This window comes from Saccharomyces cerevisiae, chromosome VI (assembly GCF_000146045.2).
Source record: "Saccharomyces cerevisiae S288C chromosome VI, complete sequence".
NCBI classification, from domain to species: Eukaryota; Fungi; Ascomycota; class Saccharomycetes; order Saccharomycetales; family Saccharomycetaceae; genus Saccharomyces; species Saccharomyces cerevisiae.
The window spans coordinates 118518-144799 of NC_001138.5; the positions used below are offsets into that span (position 1 = coordinate 118518).

Consider the following 26282-nt stretch of genomic DNA (forward strand, 5'->3'; position numbering starts at 1 on the left):
AGATAATATAGCTTAATAAGTAGTTATATAATCAGTAAAAAAGTACAATAACAACTTCGTACATTTTATTGAATATAAACTGCAGCTAAACTGCTTGTATGTTCAATTTTAATTGTGTTTACAAAAAGGGTGCCGTTTATTAATTAATGTTTCTTCCCTGAAAATATGGAAAGTACAAGTTTTTAGTTGAGAAGGGTTTAAGAAAGTTTTGAAAATGATCTAAAAAAATATAAAAGCAATCAAAGAAATAAAAGCTGGAAAAATGCGTAATAACCGAAGTGACTAAAATTTCTTTACGCGCCAAATAAGAAATCGATGCTCTTGAAAGTAGCAACCATTTTTTAAATAATATATTCCTGATGGTTCTTGGCCCAAGAGTTTTCTTGAACTTTTAACGTTAAGAAGTTGATTCTGCTGATTTTTTTCAAGTTATCAAGCGTTATGTTTTGAAACATCTGTTCCGTTTTCAGTTTTTCAAAAAGATCGATATTCTCTTGAGAATTAGGAAGTTCTACGCTCAACCTCCCGTGGGCAGAAGAAATACAAAAGCTAATACAATTGTGTTAGAATAAAGTTCTAATATTATCTAATTAGTAGTATTCATGTTACTAGTATATTATCACATGATATTTCTCAAATTGGACAATGTAAATAATGAGTGTTTTTATGACACAATCTTTATCGTTAGATGTTTCAACGTTCCAAGGCTTGGTTCTATCGCTCTTCTCTTCAAATTGTAATCGTTTGTCATGATAAACACGTACGGGAAAAAAAAAAAAAGTATCAATAACGCGTAAAGTGAATAGAGTATTGGATTCTATAAGACCGAAGACGCTCATATCACATCTCATAAAATCACTTAAAGCAAGCATCCAGAGGCTATTGATAAAAAGCAGGCACAAGGAGACGCAATGGGACGTTTAGTTGGCTTAGAACTAAGTAATTTCAAGTCCTATAGAGGCGTTACCAAGGTAGGATTCGGCGAGTCGAATTTCACAAGTATTATCGGTCCTAACGGATCTGGTAAATCGAATATGATGGATGCTATCTCATTCGTACTCGGTGTGCGGAGTAATCATTTGAGGTCAAACATCTTGAAAGATTTAATCTATAGAGGTGTTCTAAACGATGAGAATAGTGACGATTATGATAACGAGGGCGCTGCCTCTTCGAACCCACAATCCGCATACGTGAAGGCATTTTATCAAAAAGGTAACAAACTGGTGGAGCTGATGAGGATAATTTCCAGAAACGGTGACACTAGTTATAAAATTGATGGAAAAACTGTCTCCTATAAGGACTATTCTATATTTCTTGAGAACGAAAATATTCTTATCAAAGCCAAAAATTTTCTAGTGTTCCAGGGTGATGTTGAGCAAATTGCAGCACAATCTCCCGTAGAATTATCAAGAATGTTTGAAGAAGTATCAGGTTCTATCCAATACAAAAAGGAGTATGAAGAGTTGAAGGAAAAGATTGAGAAATTAAGCAAATCTGCAACCGAATCTATAAAAAATAGGAGAAGGATCCATGGAGAATTGAAGACATATAAAGAAGGTATCAATAAGAACGAGGAGTATAGGAAACAATTGGACAAAAAAAATGAATTACAGAAGTTCCAGGCTCTATGGCAGTTATATCATTTAGAGCAACAAAAAGAGGAGCTAACGGACAAGCTGTCCGCATTAAACTCTGAAATATCGTCTTTAAAGGGAAAAATAAATAACGAGATGAAATCATTACAACGCTCAAAATCTTCCTTTGTTAAAGAAAGCGCAGTAATTTCTAAGCAAAAAAGTAAATTAGATTATATCTTCAAGGATAAGGAAAAATTAGTCTCGGATTTACGGCTCATAAAGGTTCCTCAACAGGCAGCAGGGAAGCGAATTTCCCATATAGAAAAAAGAATCGAAAGTTTACAGAAAGATCTTCAAAGACAGAAGACTTATGTGGAGAGATTTGAAACACAACTAAAAGTGGTGACCAGATCAAAGGAAGCTTTTGAAGAGGAAATCAAACAATCTGCTAGAAACTATGACAAATTCAAGCTAAATGAAAATGATTTAAAGACATATAATTGCTTACATGAAAAATATCTGACTGAAGGTGGGTCAATCCTAGAAGAAAAAATTGCCGTTTTGAACAACGATAAGCGAGAAATCCAAGAGGAATTGGAGAGATTCAACAAAAGGGCAGATATTTCTAAAAGAAGGATAACGGAGGAGCTTTCTATAACAGGAGAAAAATTGGACACGCAATTAAACGATTTAAGAGTTTCTTTGAATGAGAAAAACGCCCTTCATACTGAACGTTTGCACGAGCTGAAAAAATTACAATCTGATATTGAATCTGCTAATAATCAAGAATACGACTTAAATTTCAAGTTGAGGGAAACGTTGGTTAAGATCGATGACTTGAGTGCTAATCAAAGAGAAACAATGAAAGAAAGAAAACTAAGAGAAAATATAGCAATGTTGAAAAGATTCTTCCCCGGAGTAAAAGGTCTTGTTCATGATCTTTGTCACCCAAAAAAGGAGAAATATGGCTTGGCAGTGTCTACCATCTTAGGTAAGAACTTTGATTCCGTCATTGTAGAAAATTTAACCGTAGCTCAAGAATGCATTGCATTTTTGAAGAAGCAACGTGCGGGCACTGCATCTTTCATACCACTAGACACAATTGAGACAGAGTTACCTACATTATCATTGCCTGACTCACAAGACTATATTTTATCAATTAATGCTATTGACTACGAGCCGGAATATGAAAAAGCGATGCAATATGTGTGTGGCGATTCCATCATATGTAATACGTTGAATATTGCTAAAGATCTGAAATGGAAAAAGGGCATAAGAGGCAAATTGGTTACAATTGAAGGTGCTTTGATCCACAAGGCCGGTTTGATGACAGGTGGTATATCAGGAGATGCCAATAATAGGTGGGATAAAGAAGAATATCAAAGCTTAATGTCTTTAAAAGACAAATTACTAATCCAAATCGATGAACTTTCCAACGGTCAACGCTCTAATTCAATCAGAGCAAGAGAAGTTGAAAATAGTGTTTCACTATTGAACTCGGACATAGCAAATTTGAGAACTCAAGTAACACAACAAAAACGCTCCTTGGATGAAAATCGTTTAGAGATTAAGTACCATAATGACTTGATAGAGAAAGAAATTCAACCGAAGATAACTGAACTAAAGAAGAAGCTAGATGATTTAGAAAATACTAAAGATAATTTAGTGAAAGAGAAGGAGGCTTTACAAAATAATATTTTCAAAGAATTCACTAGTAAAATTGGCTTTACAATCAAAGAATATGAAAATCATTCCGGTGAATTGATGAGACAACAATCTAAAGAATTACAGCAGTTACAAAAACAAATTTTGACCGTTGAAAATAAGTTGCAGTTTGAGACAGACAGACTAAGTACTACTCAAAGAAGATATGAAAAGGCGCAAAAGGATTTAGAGAATGCTCAAGTTGAAATGAAGTCTTTGGAAGAACAGGAATATGCAATAGAAATGAAAATCGGATCAATAGAGTCTAAATTGGAAGAACACAAAAATCACTTAGATGAGTTACAGAAGAAATTTGTAACGAAGCAAAGTGAATTAAATTCCAGCGAAGATATTCTAGAGGACATGAACAGCAACTTACAAGTCTTAAAAAGGGAAAGAGACGGTATAAAGGAAGATATTGAAAAGTTTGATTTAGAGAGAGTAACAGCGTTAAAGAATTGTAAAATTTCTAATATAAATATACCTATATCATCTGAAACAACGATAGATGATTTACCAATATCTTCCACTGATAATGAAGCAATTACAATTTCCAACAGTATCGATATAAACTATAAAGGACTACCTAAAAAATACAAAGAAAACAATACCGATTCGGCAAGGAAGGAGCTGGAGCAGAAGATTCATGAAGTGGAGGAAATATTGAACGAGTTGCAGCCCAATGCAAGAGCTTTGGAGAGATACGACGAGGCGGAAGGAAGGTTTGAAGTGATTAATAACGAAACAGAACAACTAAAGGCCGAAGAAAAGAAAATATTAAACCAGTTCCTAAAAATTAAGAAAAAAAGAAAGGAACTGTTCGAAAAGACATTTGATTATGTGAGCGACCATTTAGACGCAATCTACAGGGAACTTACTAAAAATCCCAACTCCAATGTGGAATTGGCCGGTGGTAACGCTTCTTTAACCATAGAAGACGAAGATGAACCGTTCAATGCGGGAATCAAATATCATGCCACTCCGCCTCTTAAAAGATTCAAAGACATGGAATATCTTTCTGGTGGTGAAAAAACCGTAGCTGCATTAGCTCTATTATTTGCTATTAATTCCTACCAGCCTAGTCCCTTCTTCGTGCTGGACGAAGTGGACGCAGCCCTAGACATTACTAACGTCCAGAGAATTGCTGCCTATATAAGAAGGCACCGTAATCCAGATCTCCAATTCATTGTCATTTCATTGAAGAACACCATGTTTGAAAAATCTGACGCTCTCGTTGGGGTTTACAGACAGCAACAAGAAAACTCGTCGAAGATCATAACTTTGGACTTGAGCAATTACGCAGAATAATCTATGAAACCAACCTCTGCTATAACCCGTCAAATAACTAATAATATCTATATAGGTCAACTAGCTAGTGCAATATCATAGTAACAATAATATTAATAACGTCACTTTTTTTCCAGGGTAACCCAATTGTGGTGGGTGGCGGCCGAGGTATCCCTTAGAAAAGAATTTTTTAAGTTCTTTCTCATCTCTTACCAGTGGAGAAGTACACGATATTTGCAAAGTCTGTCATCAGGGCTTGATAATAAAGCTGCATTAGATCTTAGCAAAAACTACGAGAAGAACATTGAATATTGTAGCTGTATTTGCATACATAAACTTTATCATTGTTCGTTAGCTAGCTTTGCACATTAATTTTTCGATTTGTTACCGCCAATGACCGCTAACAATGACGATGATATCAAATCACCCATTCCCATTACTAACAAGACCTTATCCCAATTGAAGCGCTTTGAGAGAAGTCCAGGAAGGCCCAGTTCTTCTCAGGGCGAGATAAAACGTAAAAAGTCTAGGCTATATGCCGCAGACGGAAGACCACATTCTCCGCTAAGAGCAAGGTCTGCTACCCCAACGCTACAGGACCAAAAACTGTTCAATGGCATGGATTCCACTTCCCTTTTGAATGAAAGGCTACAGCATTATACGCTGGATTATGTTAGTGACAGGGCCCAGCATATGAAGAATATATATGACCCATCATCTCGCTGGTTCAGCAGATCCGTGAGGCCTGAATTTCCTATTGAAGAGTTCTTACCATATAAGACTGAAAGTCATGAAGATCAAGCGAAATACTTGTGCCATGTCTTAGTTAATCTTTATATTGCGATCAGCTCATTAGATATACAAGGTTTGATTTCTATTTCCAGTAAAGATCTGGCTGATTTAAAGAAAGAAGTGGATGATTTAGCTCTTAAAACCGATCTTTTCAGGTTATCTAACAACACAGCGGAGAATGACTTACTTGGTAACGATATTGCTGATTATGACGATGCGGAAGGCCTGGAGGACGAATTGGATGAATACTTCGACTTAGCAGGCCCCGACTTTAATGCTACCGGAAAAATCACAGCTAAATCAGCTACTATTGTGAATGTAAACCATTGGACTAATGAGCTCAAAAATTGTCTACATTTTGATTTTCCAGTAGCTTTAAGAAAGTCGCTAGCGACAGTTTATTATTATTTGTCTCTTGTTCAGGGCCAAAAGGTGTATAGACAAATGCATGTCGATATGTTCGAAAGATTAGTAAGCCTTGACGATGATAGGACAAATTTCACTGAACTGTTGCAAAAACAAGGTCTTTTGCTAGATCATCAAATCATGCTCAATTTCCTGTGCGAATTTCTACCTTATCCAGATCCCGACTATGCTCGTTATGAATTATCATCAAAGGAAGATTTACAGTTATTTAGATTACTTTTGAAGCATGCACATAATGCAAAACCATTTTTCGATAAGTCAAAGGAAAGTTTGTTAGTTGATACGATGAATTTTCTGTTGTCTAGTCTTGCACCATCTACTATGATGGCTGTCATGCCTATCGTTACATCCGTTGTGCCCTATCATTATCATATCCATTCTAAGATCATCGATTATTTCCCGTTTTGCTATAGCATCTGGAGCTCAGTCAGCGCAAACGTGGCCATCGACACTCACATGTATGATTTTGTTGGGTCAATTTCCAAAGACGTTCATAATAAGATTTTGAGTAGCGAGCATGAAAAGGATGTAGTTGGAGTGGAGTTTGGAGAATTCGGGATTTTTACTGATGATCAAATGACTTTTATGTTCAATAGGTTACAAGGCCATCTTAGAACAGACGGTCAAATACATTCGTATTCCCGCACAGTGAAGCCTTTTGTTTATGCTATAAACGGATCAAAAAAAGATAGGTTTTTTGAAAAACTTGTAAGTTTAGCCAAAGCAATCGAAACATTTATCCATCCCTCTAATAATGGGTTTTGGACCAAGCCAAATGCTAAATTCGTTCATGCATTTATAAAGTCTTACCACGGAAGGGTCAAATATGAAGAAGATATTTGTGCTAGGGGCGTCACAAATGGGATATGTTTAACTTCTTTTTGTCACGAAGAGATAGTTGAAATATTCTTAAATATTATCAGTCTGGGTTCACAGAATAAAAATCCTGATATTGCGAACTATTACATCTCTTGTTTCGCATATCTGTTAGAGCTGGATCCTTCAAATGCATATTTAATTTATGACAAAATACTGATAGATTTGTACGATACGCTGGCTGACCAATTTATCAATTCGAGACACAGAATCATTTCCTCTTTGAAACAATTTACAAGAGTAATTCGGTTTATTGTGATGGATAAGCTATATCGCGTGCACATAACAAACGTCCTTTCGATGCTGGTCTCCAAACTTGATATGAACGATACTAATTTGACAAGCAACCTCATCAACGGTATTGTATCTATAGCCGCTTTCATTCCTATCCAAGACCTCACTGGGGAGGACGATTATATATCGTTTGAATCGGATACTCTTCCTTTAGTTCAACAACATTTTTATCATATTAAGTGTGGCGAAAGTTCAAAGACCTTCCGAGTTGATGATGAACTGTTAAATAACGCTTTCAAAGCTTCCACTACAGTTTTTCAAAGTATGCTAAAAGTATACGTAGAAAAAATTTTCCAATTGGTTGATGTAGACTTAGAGGACTCTTTGGTTACTAAAATAAACCAAACAACTATGATTTTACAAGAGTCTATGGACGATAAAATATTTAATTATTTTGCTTCTTTATTACAGAGAAACTTCTGGAGTAATGACTCCTTCAAGGAAAAGGATCCAAACTATGAATTAGTTACTATCCCACTAGCGGCTTTAGTAAGAAGGAATAATGGTTTGAGTAAAGAGTTGGTCAGAACTCTTTTATTCCATATCAAAGAACAAATCAAAAGAGGCGCCGGGTCTGTAAGAAGTACTTCAGAGATTCAACAGAGGGATGTTAAGTTAGTTTTATACTTAACTGCACTAAATGATGTCTTAAGGCAATGTCATGAATCTCTATTGGAGTATAGCGATGAGTTGATAACATTCATGAAATATTTATACGACAACGTCACTAACCCGCCATTGGATGTTATCACATCTATTGTTATTCACAGTGCTTTAGCAACTCTATGTACAACCGAAATAACTGATTGTCGTCTATTCCCAGAGGACTCTAAGATTCCGGAAAAAGACAGATGGGGAGGACTACAGTTCGATCCTCGAAGATTTGATAAACAGCATTTGAGTTTTCAGTGGCACGTACCTTCTAGTGACGAGATAACTTTATCCATAAGCATTCTAGAAAGCCTTTCCGAATACTGTATTAACAACGTAGAAGAACTGATGAAAGCTCCAAGACATGATTCCGAATATGGCGATATGATACAAAAATATGTTTTAGTTATGACACATACGCTTTCCGGGTCAAGTTTACTTTTTGATCCAGATTTTAACAAATATAGGACGCAATCAAACTTATCATACAGAGAGAAACTGATTTTATTAAAGAATATACGCGAAAATAATTGTGACCCTCAAGAACTGGATATTGATATTGAACAAATTCGTTCTGGCAAGGATGATGAAGACTATATTGAGAGTAAGGACATTGAAGCAGGGCTGAATGCAGGAGTTTCCGATGTTGTGCAGTTAAGAGATGAGTTTCCGGATGAATTAATTGTTGATGAAGAAGTAGTGTCTGAGATGCCATCTGGTGTAAATACCCCTATCGCGGGGACGCATGGCACGGACAATTCAGCTATGAGTTCGGATCTAGCTTTCAGGGATTTAGATATTTACACCTGTAATTATTACTTCGGAAATACCACTGAGGAGAAGTTACAAAACCCACAATATTTACAAGTCCACAGAGTTAGAGCGCGCATTGGACATTTCTTTCACAAACTCTATGTTTTTTTATCTACAAACTTCGAAAACAACACCAACATGTTCCAAATTCTATTGCACGGATTGAAAGTTTGGTTCACAGATCTGGGACAAGAAACGGTCTTCAATGAAGACCCAAATGCCTTCATTGACGTTGATTTCCTAGAAAACGTTCAATCTCTCTCACACGTAAATGAGCCCTTCACGAGAACCAATTTTGCAATCAGAGCAAACAGTTTGCACCAGAGTAGAGTTCTATTACATTCAACAAATAGAAAAGCTTCCAAGCTGGAAAACCTATTGTTAGTTGACATCATACAGTTAGCGACATCCCTTTATCCTGATATTTATAAACCAGCACAGGGAACTTTGGTACACTGTATGAAACAATTAGTTGGGTCATATGGCGTAGTCATCAATAAAATTATTCCATCATTAGAGAAAGCGATTAAGGATCATGATTATATGAAAATCCAAGTTATTTTAAATGTTTTGTTAATTAAGAAAATCCATAGGAAGCTTATGACGGATTATAAAGACATCGGCAGATTGATATTTCTGCTTATTGAATGTTGTCGTGTGAATGAATTAGAGATTGGTATGTATGCAGATAAAATCTTAACTGACATAGTGATTGGGATCAAGATTCCTTCTAGTGTATGTGTCATTTCCGATCAAGCTTTCTTACCTTTAGCACCTCCTGATGGTACTATTAATTTGCAAGTTGAAGCGGTAAAGCTTGCCAAAAAGAAAAAGCGTGAGTACTACCTCTCTCTGTTAGTGGATTTGCAGGACAAACTTTTAGACAAATTAGATAATGAAAAAGATATGGGGTGGAAGATAAGAATGTTCATTTTACGTTTTGTTACACAAATCCAATCGAACCTCGAAAGCAAACCCGATAAAAGAGCAGTATTTTCAATAATCTCCCAAATCTCCACAAAACATCCCGAAATCATACATTTGGTTGTAAAGTCATTGTTGTCGACGTGCAACAAGATAATATCTCTCTCTGACTATGAATATGACATCACCAGGGCCTATAAGAATGAATTCAATCCATCATTTGTGGAAATACTGGACACTTCGACCACAAGCTTCCCTAAAACGTTTACTGAAGAAATGAATAACTTTGATAACCCCAAGTATTTTATCGATTTGAGGGCGTATGTAGGGTGGCTATGTTGGGGAAGGCTTATGTACGTCATGTCGCCGAAAGCTTTAAAGCTCAATTTACGTGAGAATGAACTGGAAGTCCTCAAGACAGCTGGTCATCTATTGACAAGAGAATTCCTGAGAGATGTTACAATGAATTTAGTCCAAGATAATGAAACTAGGGGTGTTTTTAGTAGTGGTAACGTGTCATTTTTCTCTTTAGTAATCCTTTTGATATCATCTGGTTTCTGCGAACTGAATATGTCGGATCTCTTTGAGCTATGTGAATCCTACTATAACAAAGACGATAAGGCTTCGATGATCATGTCTGTCGAGATAGTGGCTGGCTTAGTTTGCGGGAGTAAGTTTATGTCAGTCTCTGACTTGGACAAACGTGACACTTTTATCGAAAACTTCCTAGCCAAATGTTTAGATTATGAGTTGAACCATGACGCATTTGAAATTTGGAGCACCTTGGCATGGTGGTTGCCTGCAGTCGTTGATTTAAGAAGGTCTAAAACTTTTTTTTGCCATTTTATCAACGCCGATGGCATGTTTGACCGTGAATCTGATGCAGCCACACATCAAACCTCCAAAATTTACATGCTAAGAAGTATCTTGATGAGCATGGAATTTAGAGCCCCAGATGTTGGTAAGCTATTTGATGAGTTGGTATTTGATCACCCATACGATCAGGTTCGCCAGGCTGTCGCTAAACTATTGACGACCTTAGTTCAAAATCAAAGTAATCCGTCAATTTCAGATCCAACCACATTATTAGAAGCAGAACGGAATGATCCAGATGGATTAGGGTTACCATTAAAAAGCGTCCCAGAAAAGGTGGATGCCTATATTAAGAAGCAGTTTGAGATCATTAAAAATCTGGAAGATTCCGTTGTCGGCCTGAATCCTCAACAATTTATTAAGACAGACTATTTTTACAGGACATCCACAATATTTTATTGGATCAAAGAAATGGCGAGAGGGCCTAATAAAGTTTTGTTAGTTCCATATTTAGTCGATTATGTTTTACCATTTCTGATCGGATTAGTGAAACATAAAGATGTTTGTGCTCTTGCCAGTTTAGATCCTGTTCGATTGTATGCCGGCTTGGGCTATATGCCGATCAGAAAGAACCATGTTGCCGCCATTGTTGACTATGTTTGTTCGTCAAATGTAGCACTATCTTCAAACCAAACGAAACTACAGCTAGCTTTCATCCAACACTTTTTATCAGCGGAACTGCTTCAACTTACTGAGGAAGAAAAGAACAAAATTTTGGAATTTGTTGTCAGCAATTTGTATAACGAACAGTTTGTAGAGGTGAGAGTTCGTGCGGCATCCATTTTGTCTGATATCGTCCATAACTGGAAAGAGGAACAGCCGTTGTTGAGTTTAATCGAGAGATTTGCAAAGGGTCTCGACGTCAACAAATACACGTCGAAAGAAAGACAAAAGTTATCCAAAACGGATATCAAGATTCATGGTAACGTTTTGGGTTTGGGAGCTATTATATCAGCGTTCCCCTATGTTTTTCCCCTACCGCCATGGATACCCAAGCAACTAAGCAACTTATCCTCGTGGGCCAGGACTAGTGGTATGACTGGACAAGCTGCCAAAAATACTATTAGTGAGTTCAAGAAGGTGAGGGCCGACACTTGGAAGTTCGATAGAGCATCTTTCAATACGGAGGAACTGGAAGACCTGGAGGGTGTCCTATGGAGAAGTTACTATGCCTGATTCATATTAGTATAGGATATTAAGCACATATCTAGACATATATGTACATCTAAACAAATAGCTGGAGCTATCTGCTGATTAGTTTTACTCTAAAAGTAAGTTGTTAGTGTAACTATGATCACGGCTGCGTGCCGGGTAATAAATCAATTTTGAGGAAAACTGGAAGTTCACCACTGAGAATGATCAACGGCAGGGAAACGTTATACCAAACAAAGCATTCTACCTCTAGGGAAGCTGGAAACTTGAATTACCCACTATAGCTTGTCTTTTAGTGATCCATTATTCCAACCTATTGCAATTCCAAGAAAATAAACTAGGAACTTTTTTTTTTGGAAGAATAAGAAAAGGAGAAAAAGTAGACATACTGTATATACACGAGGGCGTATCGTTCACCAGAAAGAATATAAACATAACAAGATAAACATGTCAGGCTTGAGAACTGTTTCTGCTTCATCCGGTAATGGAAAGAGCTATGACTCTATTATGAAAATTTTATTGATTGGTGATTCTGGTGTTGGGAAATCATGTTTATTGGTTCGTTTTGTTGAAGACAAATTTAACCCGTCATTTATCACCACCATTGGTATTGATTTCAAAATAAAGACTGTCGATATCAACGGTAAGAAGGTAAAGCTGCAACTTTGGGATACCGCTGGTCAAGAACGTTTCCGGACAATCACCACAGCGTATTATCGTGGTGCTATGGGTATCATTCTTGTATATGATGTGACAGACGAGAGAACATTTACTAATATCAAGCAATGGTTTAAAACCGTTAATGAGCATGCGAACGATGAAGCACAGCTACTGTTGGTTGGTAACAAGAGCGATATGGAGACGAGAGTGGTAACAGCTGATCAAGGTGAAGCCTTGGCTAAGGAGCTGGGTATACCATTCATCGAGTCCAGTGCTAAGAACGATGACAATGTCAACGAGATTTTTTTCACCTTGGCGAAGTTAATCCAAGAAAAAATCGACAGTAACAAGCTTGTTGGCGTCGGTAACGGTAAAGAGGGCAATATTAGCATCAATAGTGGGAGCGGAAACAGTTCTAAATCAAATTGCTGTTGAAGAAAAGAAGATTTTTGCTTCTTTGAGAATTAATCGTGAACTGGAATTAGAGCTATAAATCGCTTGATTCTTTTTTCCCTTTTTCTCAATATTCGCAGGTTATTTTTCCTTTATATATATACATTGTTTGTATCTTTTTTTGATTACCATACTTACTATTTTTATATTAGTCATATTAGATGTCACTTTTATATTATCTAAACAATTCAAACTTCTCACACTAACTTTTTCAGCATACTTCTACTGTTGTTCTCTGCTCTGGAAGGTATTTTCATCAGGCGATTGGTAAAAAATCAAGAAAGAATCTAAAAAATAGTGCAACAGGAAAACGAGGTTCCCAGTTTCCCTGGGAATTCTTATCCAAGTATATATTTTACTTTTAAGATTCAGCACTTTTATTTCGTTCTAATGTTTTTACCGGTAGTAAAGTTTTGCTTCTTGAATCCACTATTCAACTACTTGCGCTTATGTAAGGTTCCTGTATGGTTGCATAATCACTCAATTCGAAAAAAAAACCCACGTGCTGCTTGGAAATGAATCCGCACTGCGGTATAGCACTTCCAGAAAGATACTGACTGCGAAATTCGCTTTATGGAGTGTTTAAGCAATTGGTATCTTACCCATTAAGAGTCATTTCTTTCTTCTTGCCAACTTTTTTCCATCCTATTATGACCTCAAAAAAGGCAGGCTCTCTTCGTCTTATCTTTTCTATCGGAAGCGAATTACTGGGAAAGAGGCATAGGTATAAACAGATAAAATAGACGAAAAGAGTTTAGAAAAAAAAGTAGAAAGAACGACTACACCTCAACATAACGACACTTTTTTGACATGCTGTTTGGAGTGAAGTTGGCTAATGAGGTTTATCCTCCTTGGAAGGGTTCTTATATTAATTATGAGGGCTTGAAAAAATTCCTGAAGGAAGATAGCGTGAAGGATGGAAGTAACGATAAGAAAGCACGCTGGGACGATTCAGATGAATCCAAGTTTGTGGAAGAGTTGGATAAGGAACTTGAAAAAGTCTATGGTTTTCAACTAAAAAAGTACAATAACTTGATGGAGAGATTGTCCCATCTGGAGAAACAAACAGATACGGAAGCAGCCATAAAGGCCTTGGACGCTGATGCATTCCAACGTGTATTGGAGGAACTGTTAAGCGAGTCTACCGAATTAGACAATTTTAAGAGATTGAACTTTACTGGGTTTGCTAAGATTGTTAAGAAACATGACAAGCTATATCCAAAGTATCCATCTGTTAAATCTTTGTTGGAAGTTAGATTAAAGGAATTGCCTTCCCATTCGGAAGAATATTCCCCATTGTTGTATCGTATTTCATTTTTGTACAACATTTTGAGAAGTAATTTTAACACTGCATCTGAACCCTTAGCCAGCGCTTCTAAGTTTTCTAGCATTGTCAGCAATGACATAGACATGAATTTCAGAAGCTTTAAATTTTGGGTTCATAATGACAACTTAATGGAGGTCAAAACAAGAATCTTGAGACATCTTCCCGTGTTGGTCTACGCCAATGTTCCCTCCGAAAACGATGACCTGGTCAATAGATTCGAATCAGATATATCAAATAATGATGAAATTGTGGGTAGTTCGAGCTCCACTAGTAGCGTAGAACATGGCTTGGGAGCGCGCTCCTTCGATCCATTAATCAACACGCTATATTTTGACAATGAGCATTTTGAATTATATAACGACAAGTTATTAAAGTTAAATTCAGCACCTACTTTAAGATTAAGGTGGACTGGCCAGTTATCTGATAAGCCGGATATTTTCTTGGAAAAGAAAACTCTTATTGAAGACGAAGCCACTGGGAAGTCTGAATTTGATCTAACTAAATTGCAATTGAAACAAAAATTCATTAACGGGTTTATTTTCGAAGGTGATAAGAAATTTAAAGAACAAACTTTGAAAAAGTTAAAAGAAAGTGGTACGGCAGGGAGAGACCTGGAAAGGTTAGAAGAAGATTTCTCTGAGATTCAAAACTTTATTATCAAGAATGAATTGCAACCAGTTTTTAGAACTGTTTACACCAGAACTGCTTTCCAGATTCCCGGCGATGACAAGATAAGAGTAACCATTGACTCTAATATTGTATTCATCAAGGAGGATTCATTCGACAGAGAGCGTCCAATTAGAGACCCTAATACCTGGCATAGAACTGATATTGATGCCAATGTTGCAAATCCCTTGAAATTCCTGAGAGGAGGCGAGTATGCTAAGTTTCCTTATTCAGTAATGGAAATTAAAGTGAAAAGTTCATTAGATTCTTCGATGTCTGCCAGTTCTATGATTTCTAATGTAAAACTGCCTAAAAAGCATGGTCAATGGCTGAACGATTTGACAAATTCTCATTTGGTCAAAGAAATTCCAAAGTTTTCTATCTTTGTGCAAGGTGTGGCATCATTGTATGGAGATGATGAAAAATTAGATATCTTACCATTTTGGTTACCAGATTTGGAAACAGATATTAGACAGGATCCTAAGCAAGCATATGAGGAGGAAAAGAAAAAACTGTTGAAACAAAAAGAGATACAAAAGAAAATTGATGGAATGAGAAGGCTTTCCAACTTAAAAGAGCCTCAACATCAAGCAGCAGTACCGGTATCTCAAGAGGAAAATGAGCGTATTACCTCTCAAGGTGATTTGGAGGCAGACGGTTCATCCGATGAGGAAACTGAGCAAGAACCTCATTCGAAAAGATCAAAGAAAGTTCGGAGAAGAAAACCCAAGGCCACTTTCTTGAGAATTTTGGCCGGTAGAGATCCAAAGTTAATGGGGGTGGATTCTGAAGAAGAAGAAATTGAATTGCCACCTGGTGTGAAAAAACCATTAAATTTGTTAAAAAATGCTGGTCCTGTAAACGTGGAGGCAAAGGTTTGGCTTGCCAACGAACGTACATTTAACAGATGGTTAAGTGTCACCAGTTTATTGAGTGTTTTGACGTTCTCAATTTATAATTCTGTGAAGAAAGCCGAATACCCCACTTTGGCTAACTACATGGCATACGTATATTTTGGTCTAACGATATTCTGTGCTTTATGGTCCTATTCCATTTATATGAAAAGAGTTGATATTATTCAACAAAGAAGCGGTCAACATCTAGATGCACCACTTGGTCCAGTTTTGGTTTCTATAGTTTTATTTGTCACTTTAGTGGTTAATTTTGTTATGGCGTTTAGAAATGCAGCAAAGTCTCGTCAAGAGTTGCAAATACAGAATTTAGAAGTTCCTGAAAGAATACCAGAAGTATTAAGGCCACTTCAAAATTATCTATTCAAGTTAATGGGGCCAAGCAGTGATTAGAATATGTACTCTATCTACTGAGACCATGTGTTTTTATGTTTGTAATGTGTAGCAAAAAATTATCATCTGCTAACAATTGCTTACTTTTAGAAATCACATTTAAGGGGAAGTTTTAAATCATTCATAAATATCAATGCATTTACATAAACATCATTTTCTCCGGTTTTTGATAACTCTGTACAGAAATAATGGATTATAGTTTTAAGCTAAGCGGAAAAGCCAAATTATTCTTCAAAATTTTCGATGAAGTCGGAGTTTATTTCTTTTAATTTCCCTAAAGTCAAGGGCTCTTTTTCATTTCCTGCACATTCTTTCAATATCGCTACAAGATTGTGTATTCTCTTCATTTGGTTTATGGTCTTTTGATCAACAACGCCATTTGAATCTTCGTTTTCAGTCCTTGCTTTTGCAATTTTCAAAAGCGAATGGATATTGTACGCTTCTGCAATAATATCCGGGTTGAATATTTTTTTTACCACCCTTATTCCACTATTCTCTATTGCGACAGATTTCTGGGTCAACTGATAATTCATTTTGACAGAATTGTCATTGAGAAGGACTGCATCCATATGAAGATGGGAAACTGCTGGCTTCTTAGACATTATTTTAGGAATGTCCTGGAAGTGTGTAGAAAGAAATACCGTTGCCTCCGTTCGAAGTAAATGTTCAGTTACTGCCAAAGACACACAAAACCCATCAGCGATGCTTGAACCACGACCAAGTTCATCTAAAATTAACAGTGTTTCTGTATTTATGTCATCTAAAAAGTAAGCCATTTCTTTCATTTCAAAACCAAAATTTGATGAGGTTAATTCCATACTGTCATTGCAGACTCTTGCATGTAGACGTTTAAAGACAGGAAAAGACCCATAAAGTGCCGGTATACCTGATCCCATTTGGGCCATTATGCAAATAAGGGCAACTTGTTTTAAATAAACAGATTTTCCACTCATGTTGCATCCGGTTATGATTTGTAAGCTGGAGCTATGTTTTGTACTTGATATGGTGTTAGGGACAAAATTTTTTAGTACCTTTTCAAGTAGTGGGTGTCTTGAATCTCGAATTAGTAGATTGTTTGTAAAAATCGGTATTGTGTAATTATTTTCTTTCAAATTATATGTGAATGAACAAACCAAATCCAGGATAGCCACTGCTTCTGCAATCATAAATAGTTCAGAAATATGGGTTGCAATTTTATCGAGCAGTTCATCAACTGTCTCTTCACTTAAAAGTAAAATCTCTTCCATAACTTCCTTCAACCTCGCATTTTTTTTTATTATATTTAGGGTTGTACATTCAATATAATTTTTTTTTATTGTTCTTGAAATGAATACGTCTGGAAGTGTAGCGACGTCATCGGTAAATTCCTGTCTTTTTATTCTGAGATAAAAGCCTCGTGCAGAATCGTAATTATGATCTAAATTGATTTTGTTTTTAGCGGTAAGATCTTCTACCTCACGAAAAAATTCCTCTTTTACCTCTTTGTAGATTTGTCTAGAAACATCCAAAAGCCCATTGGAATCACTTTTCACAGCATATGAACGTTGGTTAAGTAGTTGTATAGCTGAGGATGCCCAGACACAGTCTTCATTTATACAACTATTAATTAATTTTTCAATTTCCATAATTGCGTCATTATTGAATATTTTTTTGGTCTCGCTAATTAAACGGCTTTGAATTAACTGATCATTAAGTGCGTCTTTCAATGACTTCACGCTTTGTAAAGTTTCCTTTAGCAACAAAACGTAATTAATTCTTTGGTCAGGTTTTATTGCAGAATGATTAATGCATAATAACCTTGAAAATAACTTATCTAGATCAGGCAATGATTTCATTTCTAGCCTTAATTTTTGTAGAAGGTCATCATTGGCTTTCAATTCTTCTAGGGCCTCTAGTCTCATTTCGATACTGCCCCTATCAGTTAATGGCTGCAGTATACTGTTCCGAAGTGATCTTTGTCCCATTTTAGTGGACGTGGTATCCAAGAACTTCCATAGTGATATGCCATTCTTATCCAATTTATTTTCTACAAGTTCTAAACCTCTGACGGTTTTAGAATCAATCAGCATTGTATTTTCTGTTCCTTCAAACTGTATACGTAGTTTTCGAAACGCATTCAAATTTCGGCTGCTTTTGGATATAATCTCTTCCATGTAGCTTATCGCAGCAGATGCAGCACAAAGAGCAAACGTTTTATCTATAATCTCCTCGATTTTCAAGTCCTTTTTTGTATCATCCATTAAATACTTTGTAATCGCCGCCAGTCCATCTTGGCTATTGAAGCACTTTCGTGAACCCTCTTCAATTTTAACTGTCTCGGCCACATTAAATTTTATCATTGTCGCTAATTTTGATACTGTTGGAGCTAGAGAACTGCTTGGAATCAGTATTTCCGTAGGTTGGTAAATTTGGAGTTTATGAACTACACGAATGTAAATTTGTGAATCCATGAAATCTGAAAGATACATCTGTCCCGTGTTACAGTTGATAATACATAACCCAATCCGCGTACTTATGTCTCTTGGCACTTCGTATATGCAACAAAGAACACAGTCAATACTAGGACCGAGGAGTGAAGCGTTGGTGCTGTATCGACTTAAGGAGGTTGCGGTCCTAGAGGCCATTGATCCAGTCATTAAGTAATGGCTATGTGTTGAATCTTTTTCATTGTTTTCCCATGTTGTCTCTGCTATTTGTAGCGTTTTCTTTTTGAGAGCCCAACTACTTATGTTAGTTGGCGATTTTTGGTTCCTGATACTCTTTTTCGTACTTGGCTTCGAAATAGAGTTTGAAGAATTAGCCGCCGACCTTAAATTGAAATAATTTGTACTGATAAAACTAGATAGATTAGATTCACTCATTGCATATAGTTTGCGTTGATCAGCTACAGATTTCAATGCTATAACTAGTTATTTTTATATGTTTCACTTTAAGTAAAATCCAACTGCTCTTTTGCTATTCTTCGTTGATGCCTTATATGTATGAAAGCTGTACGTTCGGGATTTGAAAAGGAAATGAAGACGCGAATTAAAAAAAAATAATAAACTGGTTCATAGCAGAAAAGAGGAGACTAAATAAGATTTTGCTCTCATACAGATGCAACACATAAAAACTTTAATCGATTTCAGTATGGAAAAAGATATGATACAATAAAATCTAAATCTTAGAAACTGATTTTGAATAAAAAAACGACCCCAGTGAGGGTTGAACTCACGATCTTGCGATTAACAGTCGCACGCCTTAACCAACTTGGCCATGGAGTCAGTCACTTTTGAGTTCTGCAACTCTTAAAACGGAATAGACTACGTAAAACAATGTCATCCCATACCAAAACAATCCTGATTTCTCAAAGGCATCGCAAACCTCTGGAATAAAAATCCACTATCATCTATCAACTAATAGTTATTCAATATATTATCATATACAGTGTTAGATGATGACATAAGTTATGAGAAGCTGTCATCGAAGTTAGAAGAAGCTGAAATGCAAGGATTGATAATGTAATAGGATAATGAAACATATAAAACGGAATAGTCTAACATTAGTATGTAGAAATATGGATTCCATTTTGAGAATTCCTAAATCCTCGAGGAGAACTTCTAGCATATTCTGTATATGTTGGAATAAAAATCAACTATCATCTACTAACTAGTATTTACGTTACTAGTATATTATCATATACGGTGTTAGAAGATGACGCAAATGATGAGAAATAGTCATCTAAATTAGTGGAAGCTGAAACGCAAGGATTGATAATGTAATAGGATCAATGAATATTAACATATAAAATGATGATAATAATATTTATAGAATTGTGTAGAATTGCAGATTCCCTTTTATGGATTCCTAAATCCTCGAGGAGAACTTCTAGTATATCTACATACCTAATATTATTGCCTTATCAAAAATGGAATCCCAACAATTACATCAAAATCCACATTCTCTACATGGTAGCGCCTATGCTTCGGTTACTTCTAAGGAAGTCCCATCAAATCAAGATCCGTTAGCCGTTTCAGCTTCCAATTTACCGGAATTTGATAGAGATTCCACTAAGGTTAATTCTCAACAAGAGACAACACCTGGGACATCAGCTGTTCCAGAGAACCATCATCATGTCTCTCCTCAACCTGCTTCAGTACCACCTCCACAGAATGGACAGTACCAACAGCACGGCATGATGACCCCAAACAAAGCTATGGCCTCTAACTGGGCACATTACCAACAACCGTCTATGATGACGTGTTCACATTATCAAACGTCACCTGCGTATTATCAACCGGACCCACACTATCCGTTGCCACAGTATATCCCACCACTGAGTACTTCCTCACCTGATCCAATCGATTCACAGAATCAACACTCTGAAGTACCTCAAGCTGAGACAAAGGTGAGAAATAACGTCTTACCACCACACACTTTAACATCAGAAGAAAACTTTTCTACATGGGTTAAATTTTACATCAGATTTTTGAAGAACTCTAATCTCGGTGACATCATTCCAAATGACCAGGGTGAAATCAAAAGTCAAATGACTTATGAAGAACATGCGTATATATACAATACCTTCCAAGCATTTGCCCCATTTCATTTATTGCCAACATGGGTAAAACAAATTTTAGAAATTAATTATGCTGACATCCTTACAGTCCTTTGTAAAAGTGTGTCCAAAATGCAAACTAACAATCAAGAATTAAAGGATTGGATAGCTCTTGCCAACCTTGAGTACGACGGAAGTACATCTGCTGATACATTTGAAATTACAGTCAGTACGATCATTCAGAGGCTAAAAGAAAACAATATCAATGTTAGCGACAGATTGGCCTGTCAACTAATACTTAAAGGTCTATCCGGTGACTTCAAATACCTACGTAATCAATATCGTACCAAAACGAACATGAAACTTTCCCAATTATTCGCTGAAATTCAGTTAATATATGACGAAAATAAAATCATGAATCTAAATAAACCGTCCCAATACAAACAACACAGCGAATACAAAAATGTTTCTCGCACATCTCCAAACACGACTAACACAAAGGTTACAACTCGTAATTATCATAGAACAAATAGTTCAAAACCAAGAGCAGCAAAAGCTCACAATATTGCTACATCTAGTAAATTCTCAAGGGTGAACAATGATCACATTAATGAATCAACCGTTTCATCACAATACTTAAGCGATGACAACGAACTTAGTCTTAGGCCAGCAACAGAAAGAATCTAAGCCAACACACACAATAGACTCGAATGACGAACTACCTGATCACCTTCTTATTGATTCAGGAGCTTCGCAAACGCTTGTCAGATCAGCCCATTATTTACACCATGCAACACCCAATTCTGAAATAAACATAGTCGATGCTCAAAAACAAGACATTCCTATAAATGCCATTGGTAATCTTCACTTCAACTTTCAGAACGGCACCAAAACATCAATAAAAGCACTACACACACCAAACATAGCCTATGATCTATTAAGTTTGAGTGAGCTGGCTAATCAAAATATTACTGCCTGCTTTACCAGAAACACTTTAGAAAGATCGGATGGTACAGTACTAGCTCCCATAGTCAAACATGGAGACTTTTACTGGTTATCTAAAAAATACCTAATTCCTTCGCACATTTCAAAGCTAACAATAAACAACGTCAACAAAAGCAAAAGCGTAAATAAATATCCATATCCGTTAATACATCGAATGCTTGGACATGCTAACTTCCGAAGTATTCAGAAGTCTCTTAAGAAGAATGCAGTTACATATTTGAAGGAATCGGATATTGAATGGTCTAACGCTAGCACATATCAATGTCCTGACTGTCTAATCGGCAAAAGCACGAAACATAGACATGTCAAAGGATCACGACTAAAGTACCAAGAATCATATGAGCCTTTTCAGTACTTGCACACCGATATATTTGGTCCTGTACATCACTTACCGAAAAGTGCACCTTCTTACTTTATATCGTTTACAGATGAGAAAACCAGATTCCAATGGGTGTACCCATTACACGACCGTCGTGAAGAATCTATCCTCAATGTTTTTACATCGATATTAGCATTTATTAAGAACCAATTCAATGCTCGCGTTCTAGTTATCCAGATGGATCGTGGCTCCGAGTACACTAACAAAACTCTTCATAAGTTCTTTACGAACAGAGGTATTACTGCATGCTATACAACCACGGCAGATTCTAGAGCACACGGTGTCGCTGAACGATTAAATCGTACTTTATTAAACGATTGTCGCACACTGCTTCATTGCAGTGGTCTACCAAATCATCTATGGTTCTCAGCAGTCGAATTTTCTACTATAATCAGAAATTCATTAGTCTCACCAAAAAACGATAAATCTGCAAGACAACATGCAGGTTTAGCTGGACTGGACATTACTACTATACTACCTTTCGGTCAACCGGTTATAGTTAACAACCATAATCCCGACTCGAAAATACATCCTCGTGGCATTCCAGGTTACGCCTTACATCCGTCACGAAACTCTTATGGCTATATTATCTATCTTCCATCATTAAAAAAGACAGTAGATACTACCAATTACGTTATATTACAAGACAAGCAATCCAAATTGGACCAATTCAATTATGATACACTCACCTTTGATGATGATCTCAATCGTTTAACAGCCCATAACCAATCTTTTATTGAACAAAATGAAACGGAGCAGTCATATGATCAAAATACAGAATCTGATCATGACTATCAATCGGAGATTGAAATAAACTCTGATCCTCTAGTGAACGACTTCTCGTCCCAATCAATAAACCCTTTACAATTAGACAAGGAACCAGTCCAAAAAGTACGTGCACCAAAAGAAGTTGATGCCGACATATCTGAATACAATATTCTTCCATCTACTATACGATCTCGTACACCCCATATCATTAATAAAGAGAGTACCGAAATGGGTGGTACCGTTGAATCAGATACTACTTCACCTAGACACTCGTCTACCTTCACTGCACGAAACCAAAACCGACCTGGTAGTACCAATGAGATGATTGATTTGACCTCACAGGATAGAGTTAATTATGGACTTGAAAACATCAAAACTACACGTTTGGGTGGTACGGAGGAACCATATATTCAACGAAATAGTGATACAAATATCAAATACAGGACTACAAATAGTACGCCCTCAATAGATGACCGTTCGTCCAACAGTGAATCCACTACTCCCATCATCTCCATAGAAACAAAGGCTGTATGTGATAATACACCCTCCATTGATACGGATCCGCCAGAATATCGATCTTCTGACCATGCGACTCCTAATATAATGCCTGACAAATCCTCAAAAAATGTTACGGCTGATTCTATTCTTGACGACCTCCCACTTCCTGACTTAACCCATAAATCTCCTACGGACACTTCTGATGTTTCAAAAGATATTCCACACATACACTCTCGTCAGACTAATTCCAGTTTGGGTGGTATGGATGATTCTAATGTTCTGACTACTACCAAAAGTAAGAAAAGATCATTAGAAGATAATGAAACTGAAATTGAGGTATCCCGAGACACATGGAATAATAAGAATATGAGAAGTCTGGAACCACCAAGATCGAAGAAACGCATAAATTTAATTGCAGCAATAAAAGGAGTGAAATCGATCAAACCAGTTCGAACGACCTTAAGATATGATGAAGCAATTACATATAATAAAGACAACAAAGAAAAAGACAGATATGTTGAAGCTTATCATAAAGAAATTAGCCAACTATTGAAAATGAACACTTGGGATACAAACAAATATTATGATAGAAATGACATAGATCCTAAAAAAGTAATAAACTCAATGTTTATATTTAACAAGAAACGTGATGGTACACACAAAGCTAGATTTGTTGCAAGAGGCGACATTCAACACCCCGATACATATGATTCTGATATGCAATCCAATACCGTACATCACTATGCACTGATGACGTCACTGTCAATCGCATTAGACAACGACTATTATATCACACAGCTGGACATATCCTCTGCTTACTTATATGCTGATATCAAAGAAGAATTATACATAAGACCTCCACCACATTTAGGTTTGAATGATAAATTACTACGTTTGAGAAAATCACTCTATGGTTTGAAACAAAGTGGTGCAAACTGGTATGAAACCATTAAATCATATTTAATAAATTGTTGCGACATGCAAGAAGTTCGCGGATGGTCATGCGTATTTAAGAATAGTCAAGTAACAATTTGCTTATTCGTTGATGATATGATATTATTCAGCAAAGACTTAAATGCAAATAAGAAAATCATAACAACACTCAAGAAACAATACGATACAAAGATAATAAATCTGGGTGAAAGTGATAACGAAATTCAGTACGACATACTTGGATTAGAGATCAAATATCAAAGAAGCAAGTACATGAAATTAGGTATGGAAAAATCCTTGACAGAAAAATTACCCAAACTAAACGTACCTTTGAACCCAAAAGGAAAGAAACTTAGAGCTCCAGGTCAACCAGGTCATTATATAGACCAGGATGAACTAGAAATAGATGAAGATGAATACAAAGAGAAAGTACATGAAATGCAAAAGTTGATTGGTCTAGCTTCATATGTTGGATATAAATTTAGATTTGACTTACTATACTACATCAACACACTTGCTCAACATATACTATTCCCCTCTAGGCAAGTTTTAGACATGACATATGAGTTAATACAATTCATGTGGGACACTAGAGATAAACAATTAATATGGCACAAAAACAAACCTACCAAGCCAGATAATAAACTAGTCGCAATAAGCGATGCTTCATATGGTAACCAACCATATTACAAGTCACAAATTGGTAACATTTTCCTACTCAACGGAAAAGTGATTGGAGGAAAGTCGACAAAGGCTTCGTTAACATGCACTTCAACTACAGAAGCAGAAATACACGCAGTCAGTGAAGCTATTCCGCTATTGAATAACCTCAGTCACCTTGTGCAAGAACTTAACAAGAAACCAATTATTAAAGGCTTACTTACTGATAGTAGATCAACGATCAGTATAATTAAGTCTACAAATGAAGAGAAATTTAGAAACAGATTTTTTGGCACAAAGGCAATGAGACTTAGAGATGAAGTATCAGGTAATAATTTATACGTATACTACATCGAGACCAAGAAGAACATTGCTGATGTGATGACAAAACCTCTTCCGATAAAAACATTTAAACTATTAACTAACAAATGGATTCATTAGATCTATTACATTATGGGTGGTATGTTGGAATAAAAATCAACTATCATCTACTAACTAGTATTTACGTTACTAGTATATTATCATATACGGTGTTAGAAGATGACGCAAATGATGAGAAATAGTCATCTAAATTAGTGGAAGCTGAAACGCAAGGATTGATAATGTAATAGGATCAATGAATATTAACATATAAAATGATGATAATAATATTTATAGAATTGTGTAGAATTGCAGATTCCCTTTTATGGATTCCTAAATCCTCGAGGAGAACTTCTAGTATATCTACATACCTAATATTATTGCCTTATCAAAAATGGAATCCCAACAATTACATCAAAATCCACATTCTCTACAGTATACATATTATTATAGCCTTAATCAACAATGGAATCCCAACAATTATCTCAAAATTCACCAATATCTCAGAGACTATATCTGAAACAAACAAAGACGTATAGTCCAAAGCAATATTCAAGGAAACTACAAAGTGAGATTAGCTACGTAGAAATAGGAGAAAAAGTATAAATTTAAAGTTAAATTCAGATCTCAAATTCTCTTAATATTTGAAATAAATCCGCTGCGTGACAAATCCCGTGATGATCTCGGAATATTTATATGTTACCATTTATACTTATGGTAGAATTATACTCACTAATGAATGTACGGTTACTATTTGGAACAAGTGGTCATCAATTGCCATAGTAACATTTTGAATGCTTGCATCGTGCATGAATACATACCGCATATATGTTTAAGTATGAATATACCTGTTAAAGAAAGTAATGAATCTGTATTGAAGAACCGTAGGTTTGACATGATCTGGTCGTTATATATACGCGTAATATGACTAGTCAAACTAAATGTATGACAAGTTCCAGAACTACTATTACATTGATCATAAGTAATAATACACAAATCAGCGTGTGTTTTATACTTCTCTTATATAGTATAAGAAGATCCATATTTAATCTTCATTAACACTACTTCTTAACCTCTAATTACCAACGGGTCAATGTTAGGATAATTGTTGGCATTCCATTGTTATTAAAGGGAATCAAAGTATATTAAAAATTCTTCCCAAGGATGTAATAACCTAAAAAAGGAAGCCCATATTTCTATATAATGTTATTAATATTTTCTTTTTCATATTATTGTCGCCACTCTTTATTCCATTACATTATCAAGTCTTGCATTTCGGCTTCCATTAAATTTGATGATTATTTCTCAGTCTTTGTGCCATCTACTCACACTCAATTTTAATATAGTGTTAATATGAATACTA

The 26282-nt window shown here is 36.0% G+C and overlaps 7 protein-coding genes and 2 non-coding genes across 9 annotated transcripts, besides 10 other annotated features; 6 read left to right on the forward strand and 3 right to left on the reverse strand.

Annotated features, from left to right (window-relative positions):
- The first annotated feature begins 119 nt into the window (after positions 1-119).
- Positions 120-440: an origin of replication (ARS603.5; Autonomously replicating sequence on Chromosome VI; activated early in S phase in ~50% of cell cycles).
- A 471-nt stretch (positions 441-911) lies between these two features.
- SMC1 (cohesin subunit SMC1) lies at positions 912-4589 on the forward strand (the record flags this gene model as incomplete). Its single annotated transcript, NM_001179958.1, has 1 exon — positions 912-4589. One exon carries the CDS (start codon positions 912-914, stop codon positions 4587-4589), a length of 3678 nt encoding a protein of 1225 aa, NP_116647.1.
- A 372-nt stretch (positions 4590-4961) lies between these two features.
- On the forward strand, positions 4962-11393 carry BLM10 (proteasome activator BLM10; the record flags this gene model as incomplete). Its single annotated transcript, NM_001179959.1, has 1 exon — positions 4962-11393. The coding sequence occupies one exon, from the start codon at positions 4962-4964 to the stop codon at positions 11391-11393; it is 6432 nt and encodes a 2143-aa protein (NP_116648.2).
- Positions 9234-9554: an origin of replication (ARS604; Extremely inefficient ARS on Chromosome VI).
- A 423-nt stretch (positions 11394-11816) lies between the features above and the next one.
- SEC4 (Rab family GTPase SEC4) lies at positions 11817-12464 on the forward strand (the record flags this gene model as incomplete). The annotated part of the gene is made up of 1 exon (NM_001179961.1): positions 11817-12464. The coding sequence occupies one exon, from the start codon at positions 11817-11819 to the stop codon at positions 12462-12464; it is 648 nt and encodes a 215-aa protein (NP_116650.1).
- A 79-nt stretch (positions 12465-12543) lies between these two features.
- Positions 12544-12986, reverse strand: RUF20. The gene has a single exon (NR_132173.1). It is a non-coding gene; the product is annotated as an RUF20 (non-coding RNA).
- A 306-nt stretch (positions 12987-13292) lies between these two features.
- On the forward strand, positions 13293-15779 carry VTC2 (vacuolar transporter chaperone; the record flags this gene model as incomplete). The annotated part of the gene is made up of 1 exon (NM_001179962.1): positions 13293-15779. The coding sequence occupies one exon, from the start codon at positions 13293-13295 to the stop codon at positions 15777-15779; it is 2487 nt and encodes an 828-aa protein (NP_116651.1).
- A 224-nt stretch (positions 15780-16003) lies between these two features.
- On the reverse strand, positions 16004-18640 carry MSH4 (MutS family protein MSH4; the record flags this gene model as incomplete). The annotated part of the gene is made up of 1 exon (NM_001179963.1): positions 16004-18640. The coding sequence occupies one exon, from the start codon at positions 18638-18640 to the stop codon at positions 16004-16006; it is 2637 nt and encodes an 878-aa protein (NP_116652.1).
- Positions 17468-17568: an origin of replication (ARS605; Autonomously replicating sequence on Chromosome VI; activated early in S phase in ~27% of cell cycles; inactive during premeiotic S phase).
- Positions 18641-18968: 328 nt separating the features above from the next.
- On the reverse strand, positions 18969-19042 carry YNCF0004C. The gene has a single exon. It is a non-coding gene; the product is annotated as a tRNA-Asn (tRNA).
- Positions 19043-19145: 103 nt separating this feature from the next.
- Positions 19146-19395: a long terminal repeat (Ty1 LTR).
- Positions 19396-19723: a long terminal repeat (Ty2 LTR).
- Positions 19396-25354: a mobile genetic element (YFLWTy2-1; Ty2 element, LTR retrotransposon of the Copia (Pseudoviridae) group; contains co-transcribed genes TYA Gag and TYB Pol, encoding proteins involved in structure and function of virus-like particles, flanked by two direct repeats).
- Positions 19687-21003, forward strand: YFL002W-B (gag protein; the record flags this gene model as incomplete). The annotated part of the gene is made up of 1 exon (NM_001184430.1): positions 19687-21003. One exon carries the CDS (start codon positions 19687-19689, stop codon positions 21001-21003), a length of 1317 nt encoding a protein of 438 aa, NP_058157.1.
- On the forward strand, positions 19687-25000 carry YFL002W-A (gag-pol fusion protein; the record flags this gene model as incomplete). Its single annotated transcript, NM_001180862.2, is given in 1 exon segment — positions 19687-25000. Coding segments are annotated over 1 exon segment (5313 nt in total).
- Positions 25023-25354: a long terminal repeat (Ty2 LTR).
- Positions 25355-25430: a long terminal repeat (Ty1 LTR).
- A 255-nt stretch (positions 25431-25685) lies between these two features.
- Positions 25686-26006: a long terminal repeat (Ty4 LTR).
- Positions 26007-26282: part of a long terminal repeat (Ty1 LTR) that runs on past the window's edge.